Source organism: Calidris pugnax, unplaced genomic scaffold (assembly GCF_001431845.1).
Source record: "Calidris pugnax isolate Ruff unplaced genomic scaffold, ASM143184v1 scaffold197, whole genome shotgun sequence".
Taxonomy (NCBI): Eukaryota; Metazoa; Chordata; class Aves; order Charadriiformes; family Scolopacidae; genus Calidris; species Calidris pugnax.
Genome location: NW_015090936.1, coordinates 1,946,833 through 1,959,189, shown reverse-complemented (window position 1 = coordinate 1,959,189; position 12,357 = coordinate 1,946,833). Strand labels below are relative to the sequence as shown.

Sequence of the window (12,357 nt, the reverse complement as noted above, 5' to 3'; positions counted from 1 at the left end):
TAACTATGAGTAGCACATTCATAATTTACATAAAGTTAGCTTTACTACTGCCATAGCTCTACTACTTATGGGTAGTTTTGGAGAGAGTGGATGATGTAAAATATTTAATGTATTTATAATGTGACCAGTATTAGAACAGTTTTATTCTTTCAGAATAATACTGGAATAATGTGGTGGGTCTGAAATACTCTTATACTTCAGTCAATCAAAATTTAACATGTCGTACAATAAGCTACAAATGAAGAATTTACTTCTTGTAATCTGGAGCCTTTTTCTGATTTATGTTTATCGCTGGAACTGGCACCTTAAATTCCTCTAGTTAAGACAGTCCTTTCAGAATTGCTAACTTTTCAGACAGATCAGATCAAAGTGGTTGTTGGAGTAAGAACGTGATCCCACTGTATTTCCCGGTATAAGGGTGTAAATACACCCCAAAATAGTAAATGTGAAAATCCTCATTTACAGCATCAAAATTATATAACATGGTTTTATGATGCAACTCAGAATGTGAGTTAGTGTTGACTGCATTTATTGTGCAGCATTAATGTATTTGAGTTGATCAGTGATTAGCTTTACGGGTGAATAAACCCCATAGCCCTCGTGTTTAAAAGCCACTGCCACAGTAATTTCTCTTTTGGTTCAATGTACATACAGCCGTGCCTAATCAACATTGTGTATGTAAATGCTTGCAATAGTCTCATCATTTCTAGTAGTGGAGCTGATGAGCCAGTTTTATGAGAATAGAACTTCTTTTCAGAGAAATAAACCCTCCATTATAAACAGAACATTTCCTACCATGATCACCTTTCTCATTTCATGCGCTTCATTGATTTTTCTATTCTGTTTTAAAATATAAATGTCTTCTCTGATGTTATCTTCTTAAGGATTTTTATGTTGACTGTCTTCATTATTTCCTATTAAGTTTAGTGCATGTTACATTTCATGGTTTTTCTCTGCAGATGACCCTCATGTACAGTATTCTGCAGTGAGCAGCTTTGTGTTTCTTCGTTTCTTTGCTGTAGCCGTAGTCTCACCTCATACTTTTCATTTACGACCTCACCATCCAGTAAGTTTTGTGAAGATTTGTTCTGTTTTATTCATAACTGTCAGATCTGTTTATCTGGGAAGACATAAGTTACTTTCAGTGGGTCTTAACTGGGAAATAAGATTGTTAAATGTCTCTAAGTTGAGTTTTTAATTTTTATAACTCACTGAAGGAACTCAGGTGTTTGCAGTTCTTGAAGCATCAGATTTCTCAGTCTTTATGATGTGTTCTCAAGGGATGAAGAAAAGCTTTTGATATTAAAGATGCTGTGCTTTTTTTGTCAGAGTGCACTGCTCTGTTAGAATAGCAGCATGACTGAGGGTTCTTTAAGGCATATGCCTAAACTCCATTGGTTGCCTCCATGTGGAAGTTAAATATCCAGATGCCACTTTTACTTTTCAAAAAATATTTCCATTTGTGTCTTAAACAGAGGCTGTAGACTTATCCAATAATTGGTCTGTGTATTTATTCTGGACTCCACTAGTTGCACTGGGTTGCCAATTCTTCTTACATTTTCGGTTTCAACTTGTCAATTCAGTTTGGAGAAGAGGAGGCTCTGGGGAGATCTTACCAGAGATCCCTTCCAATCCCTAACGGGGGCCTACGAGAAAGCTGGAGAGGGACTTTTTACAAGGGCATACGAGGGCATGTAGTGATAGGACCAAGGGGTAATAGCTTTAAACTGAAAGAGGGTAGATTTAGGCTAGATATAAGGAAGAAATTCTTCACTGTGAGGGTGGCAAGACACTGGAACAGGTTGCCAGAGAAGCTGTGGATGCCCCATCCCTGGAAGTATTCAAGGCCAGGCTGGATGGTGCTTTGAGCAACCTGCTCTAGTGGGAGGTGTCCCTGCCCATGGCAGGGGGGATGGAACAAGATGATCTTTCAGGTCCCTTCCAACTCTAACCATTCTATGACTTTATGATATCCATTAAAAAAAATAATCTTCAAAGACAGGAATATGGAGATAGGAAAAAAATACTGTATTGTTTTCACATAAAATACAGAATATGTATGAAATCTGCTCTAGAGGTTACCTTTATTAGCTTATTTTATGTACTTGTGGGTTGTGTTTTCAAAGAAAAAATCTACTTACTCAAATCCACTCCTTTGATGTTATCCAGTTTGTTGAGTAAAAAGATTACCAGATTTTATCACTTGCGGGTTAAATGTTTTAAATGGAACAGCAGGGCCCCTTTCTGAGGCTGTGTTTGTAATCCTGCCCTAGAATGCAAGCAGTGAGGTAGCAAACAAATTGTACAAAAGCCTTAACGACAAAGTTTTAAGTTCAGTTTTTATTATGAAAATTTCTACCGTTTGTCGAGCAAGAGTTCATTATGTTTAGTGTTAACTTAGTTCGGAAGTGTTAGATGTGTAGCAACAATTACAGGATTTGAGGGTTTTGAGATGTTTTATAGGTACAAATATTTTTCCAAGTACAAATATTAAATTCTGGTGATAGCGAGTAAAATGTTAAACACTGTGCAGCAGCTTATAAAATATACATATATGCACAAAGCACAAGTACTATAAAAGGACAATACTGCATGTGCATTTCTTCTCTGAGTAAAGAAAAGCAATGAATATGTGTCAGATTTACTGCATTGTGTAATAGAATAGTTTTTGTGACATTTTCATTTCTAAATCAATGTTTTACCTGGAATTGTGAAAAAAGAATGTGACTTCTGCATTTTGTTTATTTTAGGATGCACAGATTTCTAGAACATTAACTCTTATATCAAAAGCCATCCAGACTTTGGGGAGCTGGGGAAGTTTGACCAAAAGCAAACTTGTAAGGCTGCTAAAATTCTTTTTTATTTCATAGACAACATTCTTTGAAAGTGTATTTATGTTGATATACCTTTTTTTTCAGTCAAGTTTCAAGGAGACATTTATGTGTGAGTTTTTCAAAACGTTTCAAGAAGAAAAATTTACTGAATCTGTTAAAAAGGTACCTTTCAACTAGACTTTTTTTTTAATGGTTGATATGCTTAGTCTTAATTATTAGAAGGTTGTGGTGTTGTTCAGTTTTCTCATAGAAAAAGAAAAATTGTAGTCCATTTTAGAGGTGTGGTTTTTTTAAGAAAATAAAACCAAAAAGAAAAAAAACCCACCCCAAAATCCACACAATCAAATACATAAGAGTTATACATAGTGGCCTAAGCTAATTCAGTTTAAAAAAAAATAAAAATAGTAGTATAACTTTTTTGAAACAGACTTGATTAGATTTGCTGCTTAGGAACCAGTTAAAGAAATCTCGTGTGGCTTATGGGCATGCCATGTTACATTGTCCCAAGTCCCTGCAATATATTTTCATTTTCTCTGTTTCCAGGAGAATCTGTACATGTATATTTTCAAAATAGCTTTTGGTTTTTCTTTGTTTCTGAGTAGTATATATTCCCTTTTTATTTTTCCTTAAGTTCCTGGATGACGTTTCCTCTACTGAAAGTAAAGAGCCGAGTGGTCTGAGTGAGCCAGTACATCTAAAAGAAGGGTAAATATATCTTGAATCTATATCATGCAAACCAGAATTTACTTTACTGTTTTTTCATTAATGCCAATGTAATATTAAAGCTCATTAACTGTAGAAACTACAGTATTTGTAATTTGTGATAATTTTTTGTTAGTTTGCAGAGTTAAACCAACAGCTCTAAACTCTCATAACTCATCTTTTAAACACTTTAAAAAATAATTAAAAGCTCCTTAAAACCTATTACATGTTTGCATTTCTGCTACAATTCATTAATGGTGGTTTGTTCAGGATTGTGAACATGTTTTTAAAAGAATGTATTAATTTAATTTAGAATTACTTTGCATGCTGTTCAATCCCAGCCAGCTAAATGTTCTGCCTTTAAGTTCATACTTTAAGTATGGGGAAAAATTACCCTGCAATTGGAATACTTAACAGTAGATGTTAGAATGAGGTGAAAAGCATCTTTCTAAGAAATGAACTTTTTTTTTTTCTATATTGGGGAAGAATAGCTGATTAATAAATTCAAACAATATTGGGGGGGAGGGCGGGAGAGATTCAGAAAAGCAGATTGATAGCAAGTAAAGATATTTTTTTTTGTGAAACAAGCATCCAAATTTCAGACAAGGAAGAAATATACCTCTTATTAAAATACTAAATAGAAATTAAGGAGACTATTGCAGTGCATCAACACTTAGTTACAGCAATTTAAATTTGGAACTTAATCTATACTATAAATTGATGGGTGTTGCTCAAAAAAAAATTGTTGCCAGTGAGTACACTTAAAGGGTACTGACTACAGTTTGTGTCTACCCTTGCTATTGAGCTGTGTTCAGTTTCATTTCATTTATATTCAGTTTCTGACCAGGTACGGTCAAGTACAGTCACGTGGAGAAACTCACAGGAAAGAGAGATTCTGGTAGTTGGATACACCTTATTTCCTTTTGGGAAAAATTGGAGTTCTGGATCTGAACAAGTACCCATTCCAAATTTACTGCTACAGAGAAGAGTCTGGATTGCATGTTTTTTCAAACTCTCTTCCTGTTAACCCTGTGCATGATCACTGTATTGGGAGGTGATCTTGAGGATCTTTTTTGAACAGCTACTAGATTTTAATTTTTTTTTAATTTACAATGAAGTAGATTTTTATGTTGCTGCATGACAAACAGTACTGTGTTATCTCAATAAATGCTTTTAAAAGTCCGGAAGACTAACGGTTTTGTTTCATTTGATTCTGTCTTTACAGAGAAATGTACAAAAGAGCTCAGGGGAGGACTCGGATTGGTAAAAAGAATTTCAAGAAGCGGTGGTTCTGTCTAACAAGTAGAGAATTCACCTACCACAAACAGCAAGGTAAATGATACTTATTTTGGAATGATTTTAATTTTCTCAATATTTTCTAATTGTTTGCATCTGATTTGTGCTTTTTAAAATGCATATTTTTTTTCTTTTCCTAAGTACATATGATATGTTTTAGTTACCTTTGCCCTGATTACAAAATGCTTCTTTGATTCGTGTACATTTTCTCAGTAATAAAAATGCAGATTTGGAGAACATAACCTACAGTATCAATGCACTGAGATTATAAATCAGTTTTTTAAAAATCGCTTCACTCGTGGTTAAAATTTATTACAGATAAAGAAGCAATTTTCACTATTCCAATCAAAAACATCCTTGCAGTGGAGAAACTTGATGAGAGCTCCTTCAACAAAAAAAATGTGAGTCAAAAGATAGTTTATATGTAATTCCTGATGTGTTCTGTTCAATAAAAGATTATAATTAGCTTATAGAGTTACTGAAACACTATTACTAAACACTTCAGCAAAAAATGTTTTTTGGATCAGGAATAAAAATCTATGTGCAGCTTTTCCAAATACTCTGAACATGGAACTTAACCTGGAGATTTGGATCTCTGCACCAACTTTTCTGACTGATTCTATGACTTCTGGCCCCCTTTACAAATATCTGGAACGAAGGTTAAAACTACTGTGACCCTTATGACAAAGCACTTTCATGTAAGGTATTAGTAGTATGTGTTCTTTATGTTCTACTAAAAATATAATGTTGCCAAACTTCTATTTATTCCTTTTGATGAGAACTTCCTCCAGTACCTTCATCAGCTGAGACAGTTGTCTGTGCTCACAGCCTCATTCTGGACCTGTCACACATCAGTATTTTGGTGTTATTTCAGTCAAAAACTCTGAGGCAGTGATAAAAGTACAACTGTTACTTGGGCTGAGGATGGCTAAAGGAAAGACTTCTGGGAATCTTCTGTTGCTCACAGGATGTGAAGCCTGAAGTCTGAGGTCACATTTAAAGATACATGAATGCAGAGGTCAGAAAATGCATTGTGTTCAAATTCTTTAAGAATTCTTTTTTGGATGAGGAAATTGTGTAGGTGGAATACAGGGAGCTATTTTGTTTCGTGCTGTTGTGTTTTTTTTTTCTAAATAGGGCTGTGGAGTAAAATGAAAGAGGTGAAAAGACTTCTTTTCTCCATTGTGTCATGTTCTGTCTTAATTTGGCTTTGTTGAATTGCCTGAGCTTTGAAATCTATTTTGACATATTTGAAGTTAATCAATAACTGCATTTTTTTTTTACTGAGCAGAATAATGTTGTGTTCCTTCTGCAGATGTTTCAAGTGCTACATGGAGAAAAGCCACTCTATATCCAAGCAAATAATTGCGTAGAAGCTAGTGAGTGGATAGAAGCTCTGTGCCGGGTAACAAGATGCAACCAGAATAGGCTTAGTTTTTACCATCCTTCTGCTTTTCTGAATGGGAACTGGCTTTGCTGCAAGGCTACAATAGAGAACACAGTGGGCTGTGCTCGTTGCACTGCGTAAGTTGCTTCTCAGATGAAAATACATGTATTTTGTTGGACAAATAATGTGTAAATCACTATACAACTTGAAAATCGGAAAGCAAGGCTTTAGCAAGTTATGCTACTATAAACATACCTTACTAATAAGGCCTAAAGTACTGGATTTTACTAAGTCTATTACTTCATCAGCCACCATATGAAATGAAGGTAACCAGTTCAGCATGTAAATCAGAAATATTGAATGGTTGATTTCTTTCCAGACAGAATAATAGATTTAATAGCACAAGTTTATTCAGATGCCAAGTTGAATGCGGAAATGTGACACTCCTACGTCATCTATATGAAATAATTGAAATACCTTGGTGCAAAAGGCTCAGCCTGGAAGTTTATCTGTTCCTTTAATGACATTGGCTGGTTATATACAGGCACTTTTTTATTTTAACCTCACATATTTTAAAACAGTGTACTAAGAAAATCAACTAAATAATCTTGGATGTAGATTCTGACAAATAATTTGGATTTTGTAGGTATGTCAGGAGCATGAGTAACGTCTTATAATGCATTAATGTCTTTCTTTTAGCTGCTAATTTCTGAAAACAAATAAATGCATTGATCTTTTTGAAAAATAAATTTATCCTTATCTGGATAAGTTGCATAAATTACAGACTAAAGATATCAGTCAGTTTTCTAAAATTCAGTCTAAGTCCTACAAGATAGCTTTCTGAAAATACATATAATACTTTTTCCATGTTACTCAGTTCATTCCTGTATTAGGTTTCTCAACAGTTCAAAAGTTTCCCATTACTGAATAACTTGATTGGTTTTATCTTTCTGGTTTTTTGAACTGTTCTGGTTTAGCGATGTATTTTGTCCTTCACTTCTGATTACCTTTCAAGAATAGAAGATTTTAAAATAAGAGTTTAATTGTAGTTTAATAACAATTAACTTTACCTTGATATTTTAAATATACTTTTCCTTGACATACTGAATAATAAATTCTCTTGGAAAAAGCAATTTTTAATATTGCTATATTCATTGCCCTCAAAATTGTTTAGGCCTGTTTCTACAGAGCACTTGAATTGAATGCTAAGTTTTGTGTAGCAATTCTAAAGCTGTCTGTGAGTGACAGATATGTTAAAAGGCTAAGTATAGTGAAACAGTCAGTCTTCACTTGCTTTCAGATCTTTCAAGAAAAATTTTTATATTGACTATCTGTTTCTTATCACCTTTTAGAGATGTTCCTGCTGATACTCAGATTGAGATTGATGGAGACAGAGAGACAGAAAGAATTTACTCGCTTTTCACTCTCAACATGTCTAAACTACAGAAGTTGGAAGGTACTCAAATAATAATTTGCAAGAATTATACTGATATTATTCAGCTCTAATTCTTCAGGCCCATAACATCAGATTGATTTCTTAACAATTTACCTGAAAATAACAGAGAGTAGAGACACAGATTATATTTTTGTCACCTTAGTGCTCTGGTGTCAGATGTTCTTCAGTCATTTTTTTACAATAGACATCAGGCACACATTGTTCTAACTGAATTTGCATAGATGAAGTATCTTTAGTAGTCTAAACTGAGAGACTGCAACTATAGCCAGTTGTTCTGTCTTTAATCTCCTTTACCTGACTATGGAGTGAATCCTATTGAACATGGTTGAGTTGCAAGAAAGCATTGTTATTCTGTTAATGTGAAGAGGAGAGAGCTGGATGCTGGAGATGCTGAGCACAACAGCAGAGAATATGCCACAGAACTGTAAATGAAGCTAGTCCATACTGTCTCGTGCTTTTGTCTTAACCCATTTTATGTATAAGCTAGACTAATTTTACACTTCAGAATTTCAGAATCACCATTTATGTGAGAGTTAGATCTGATTGTTAATTATCGAGATTCTAATTGGGATAATTGTGGTAATTTTTGTAGAGGCTTGTGGAAGTATAGCAGTCTATCAAGGTCCACGGAAGGAACCAGATGATTATTCTAACTTCACAATTGAAGATTCTGTAGCAACTTTTCATACACTTAAACAGATAATAGATGTAGTAGAAAAACTGAAGGAATCGCATGAAAAATACCAAAAGAAGAGATCATCTAGTGCTAAATATGGTAGTGAGTAAGTATCTTACGTAATTTTGACATACGTAAATGTGTAATACTTTTTTTTAAATAAATCACAGAACAAGACCAGATTTGTTTAGCTAGAGATAATTAAGCTAAAGGTAGATTTAGGCAACACAAGGAAATGGAGAAAATAAGGTACTTCATTTGTAGTAACGCAGCTTTTTACCAGTTGTTAGAAGTTCCTCTTGTGTGGGATTCATGTTTCTGTTGAGATTCCCGTAAGTGGGTGCAGTGGCTCTGTTGTTTCCTCGCAAGTTAACATCTGAAGTGCACACAAAATTTATACCTGTCTGCCTGCCTTCTAAATTATTTTTTTTTAAATGCCATATTTCAGTTAAGAAATAATTAAAATGCCAAGTTTCATATAACTGTAAAGATTATACTGCAGAAATACATCTTTCAATTCACTTGCCATGCTCAGTAATAAATTCTGTTTCTGGTAAAGTTTAAAAAAAAAAATCTTTTCTTTGGAGTACATTGTTGTTCCAAAGCAGATTCTTTCAATTCTCAATCCTGGCTGATATCTATGGAAAACCACTACCAAATTTTCTGATTGCTTGTTGCGCCAATAAGGCTTGATTTCACCAGAAAAGAAAATGTTCAAACCACAGTTTGGTTTGCCTAGTTTGGTATTGGCCCAAGTTGTTTGGACAAATTTACTTTGATTTAGAGGTCTCACATGAGACGGTGTGAAGTTTTCCGTAAATCAGAAATTTCACAAGTAGTGGTAGAAATTTGTCAAAAAATGCAGTGTTTCATAATATATTAAAATTGTATGTTGAGAACTAGAACGCAAATGTTAGCCTTCAAAATATTTACATATAATATTTTATTTTTTCCAGAGAAAATCCGATTGTTGGAAAAGTTTCCTAACCAAAACAAACTGTGGCACATCTGGATGAAAAAGAAACTGGAGATGTTCTTGAGTGTTTTGGGGTTTTTCTTTTGGTTTTGTTTTTTTTTAAATTCATAATATGCATTTTTACAAAGTATTTAAGAATGAGCATAAATGCTAGTTGTGTTGACAATCTATTTAATATTTAATAGAAAACTGTCTACTTGGAAATCTGGTCTTAAGGTTTATTCTCATTTTACTGAAGAACTTGAAGTTCCAGGTTCTTGAAGTAATAGGTGTGAATAAATCTAAATGTTGTTCTGCCATTGTTGTCATAAGAAAGAACTTTTTAAACAAATAAGCTTTTTAATGGAAGAAAATCCACACAGCATTTGTTGGTTGGATTACATCTCTCAATACATACACTGCAAACTTGCATGAGTTTACCATGAGTGCCTGCCCTGCTGATATGGATCTTGAAATAGAAATCCCAAGATACTAAGACATGGAAAAGATATGAAGCTTCACACTTAATTCATTTGACTTTTTCCTTGTATTAGGTGTTGACAGGACTTGATTTATCTACAGCTGAAGTCTTACAAAATCTTGCAGTATGCTGCAAATAATCTGGACAGCAAATACCAGTGTTAGTTATGTTTTTAAATACTAAAGAAGAAGAAATCAGGGAACTTATGTTGTACCTCTTGTTTACATTTGGGGTGAGTAATATATGGAATGACATTAGACCACTATCTATATTTTCTTTAGGATTTTTAAGGTACATATTTTTTTCTTAATCTTAAAAGAAATGCAGGGTAGCAACATTGTTTTTTAATAAATTTACTTACAGATAGTAAAATTTAAATGTGAACAGATTGTGGTTAAGTACTGATCAATTTACATCATCCCATGTATGATTTTGTCTTTTTTTTTTTATAAAAAGTGATAACTAGGTCCAGCTCACCGTTTGACTACAAATCTAATAAATAATCTCTATTATAATCACTCAAAGCACTTTAGATATCTGGACTATCCCAGATTATTTTTAGATACTTTGTAGTATCTGCTTGTTATGATCAGTTGAATGATCAACGTTGTTTTGTCTTTAAGCAATGCTTCCATGAATATTTTTATATCTGTAGTTATATGGATTCATATTTGCCACTTAACACAATTTTAAACTGGCATTTGTGACTTTGGTAAGGTTAATTTTTGCTCACTTCATCTGAGAAGTTATGTTTATGCTGAAAGAAGATGTATATATATAACCAGGAAGAAGCAAAGGTATTACTGTGGCAACTTTGCTTCATCAGTATTAAATACAATGGTACTCCGTGGAATATAATTTTTAATAATAACTATATGTGGTACTTTTCTTTTTGGAGCATTTGCTGTGGGGTCTTTTGTTGTTTTGTTGGGTATGTTTTTGGGTTTTTTACAATCATGATCTGGCCAAATTAACTAGGAATGTAACTTACAACTAGAATAGAAATCCACAATGCTTGAAGCTGTAAGCTGTTTAAATTACTATACATTTATTATAGTGTTGTAGGGAGACTTTCTGTAATCGAAGCAAGTTGGCGAGACAGGATTGAAATCTTTTGGAATGAATGTAACTCATTAGAATAACTATTTGGTTTAATACCAGACAAACTATTTTAGAATATCTGGGATTCAGTACTAGTGTCTGCAACGTCACAATCATTTTATCACCTCAGTTGTTTTTGCCTTTTCCTTTTTTACACATTTGATGTATTCTAAGGGACTTCTATTTGCCAACAGGTGAAACTGGGGGTGGAGGGGGGGGAACATAGTAATGCCAAGAAATGTCTTTTGCCATGGGAAAGTCTGATTAGTTGCCATTAATAAAAGCTGCCATTAAACAAAGTTGAATGTGGTTGAGTGTCAAAGTTAGGTTTTGCTGTACATTGATTAACTCTGTGGCAAAGTTTCTGTTCCTTGAAGCCATTTTCTGTTGTTTTCAAAGTCAAATTTATGAAAAAGTAAATTGTATACTCTTGCAACATTGTTTTTTCTTAAATATGCACTTTTTTTTTTGCTTTGGTACTGGAATATCTAGGGGGGGAAAAAAAGGCCATTGAATATTTGTGACCATTAAGATTTGATTTCTCATTTTGTAATGTTTTAAAGTGCAGTAGATGTTCTAGAATTTAATTAGGTACAAGTAGGATGATTAATAATAAAAGTTGCCTTCATTTTGATTAGTCTAGAAAGATGATGTTATACAGTAATTAGTTCTGTTAGGATTGTAAATTATCATTAGTTTTAATTTGTATTATGATGATGTATTGTTGAATGTATTTTTATTTAAATTTTATTTTCTTATCAAGACATTAAAATGTTTTGTAACATTGCTTGAGAATAACTCACAAATAAATTTAAACGAACTTGAGATACACTGTGTGTTTATTGTGAGGCCCAGCTTCTTAAAAGTTTAGCTTTTATCTGAAGACTGAATTAACAGGGCTTTACATACAGGAGTTGTGATAATTTTTCGGTTTTTGTCCTGCCAACTAAATTTAAGTTGAGGGATCTTGCGTAGCCACCTGTAGCATTGTTACATTCTGACTAAGATTGATGGTTGGAGAGAAAAGTGATAGTAGATCATTTAGCATAACGCTGTGCAGAGAAACCTCAGTAATTTGACAGTTTTTAAAATGTTTGCAATGACTAGTCTGACGTATTGAAGGATATCTAGAACTATGTTTTTAGTGTTATGTATGACAATGTTTTTTTTCTTGCTTACTGATTTGTCCTTTATTACCTGTCCTGTGTACTGCTACCAGCTATATAATCTGTCAGACCTATTTTAAATATGTTTCATATGGGAAAAAAATGGTCTTTACTTTTCTCAATTGCATTTCTTTATGTAATCTGGGCACTTTTTTGGCACCAGCTCTCCCCTCCTATGATTATGGGCATTTTTTAGAAGGTAATTTTGTGTAAGCATATTTTAATGTCGAGATGTTTTGTTTCCTTGTACAGAGAGCTGACCTGTTGTCCTTTATTGCTGGTATGGAAGCTGCTATTAGCAGT

The 12,357-nt window shown here is 33.5% G+C and overlaps 1 protein-coding gene across 1 annotated transcript in view; it reads left to right on the top strand.

Annotated features, from left to right (window-relative positions):
• RASA2 (RAS p21 protein activator 2) overlaps positions 1 to 11,724 on the top strand; it is a 51,155-nt gene extending 39,431 nt beyond the window's left edge. The window contains exons 16-25 of the mRNA XM_014951738.1: positions 960 to 1,066; positions 2,751 to 2,837; positions 2,919 to 2,996; positions 3,466 to 3,539; positions 4,762 to 4,868; positions 5,151 to 5,233; positions 6,148 to 6,356; positions 7,572 to 7,675; positions 8,268 to 8,457; positions 9,308 to 11,724. Coding sequence (XP_014807224.1) covers positions 960 to 1,066; positions 2,751 to 2,837; positions 2,919 to 2,996; positions 3,466 to 3,539; positions 4,762 to 4,868; positions 5,151 to 5,233; positions 6,148 to 6,356; positions 7,572 to 7,675; positions 8,268 to 8,457; positions 9,308 to 9,338 — 1,070 coding nt within the window. The 3' untranslated portion in view covers positions 9,339 to 11,724. The remainder of the gene's footprint in view (positions 1 to 959; positions 1,067 to 2,750; positions 2,838 to 2,918; positions 2,997 to 3,465; positions 3,540 to 4,761; positions 4,869 to 5,150; positions 5,234 to 6,147; positions 6,357 to 7,571; positions 7,676 to 8,267; positions 8,458 to 9,307) is intronic.
• Positions 11,725 to 12,357: the final 633 nt, after the last annotated feature.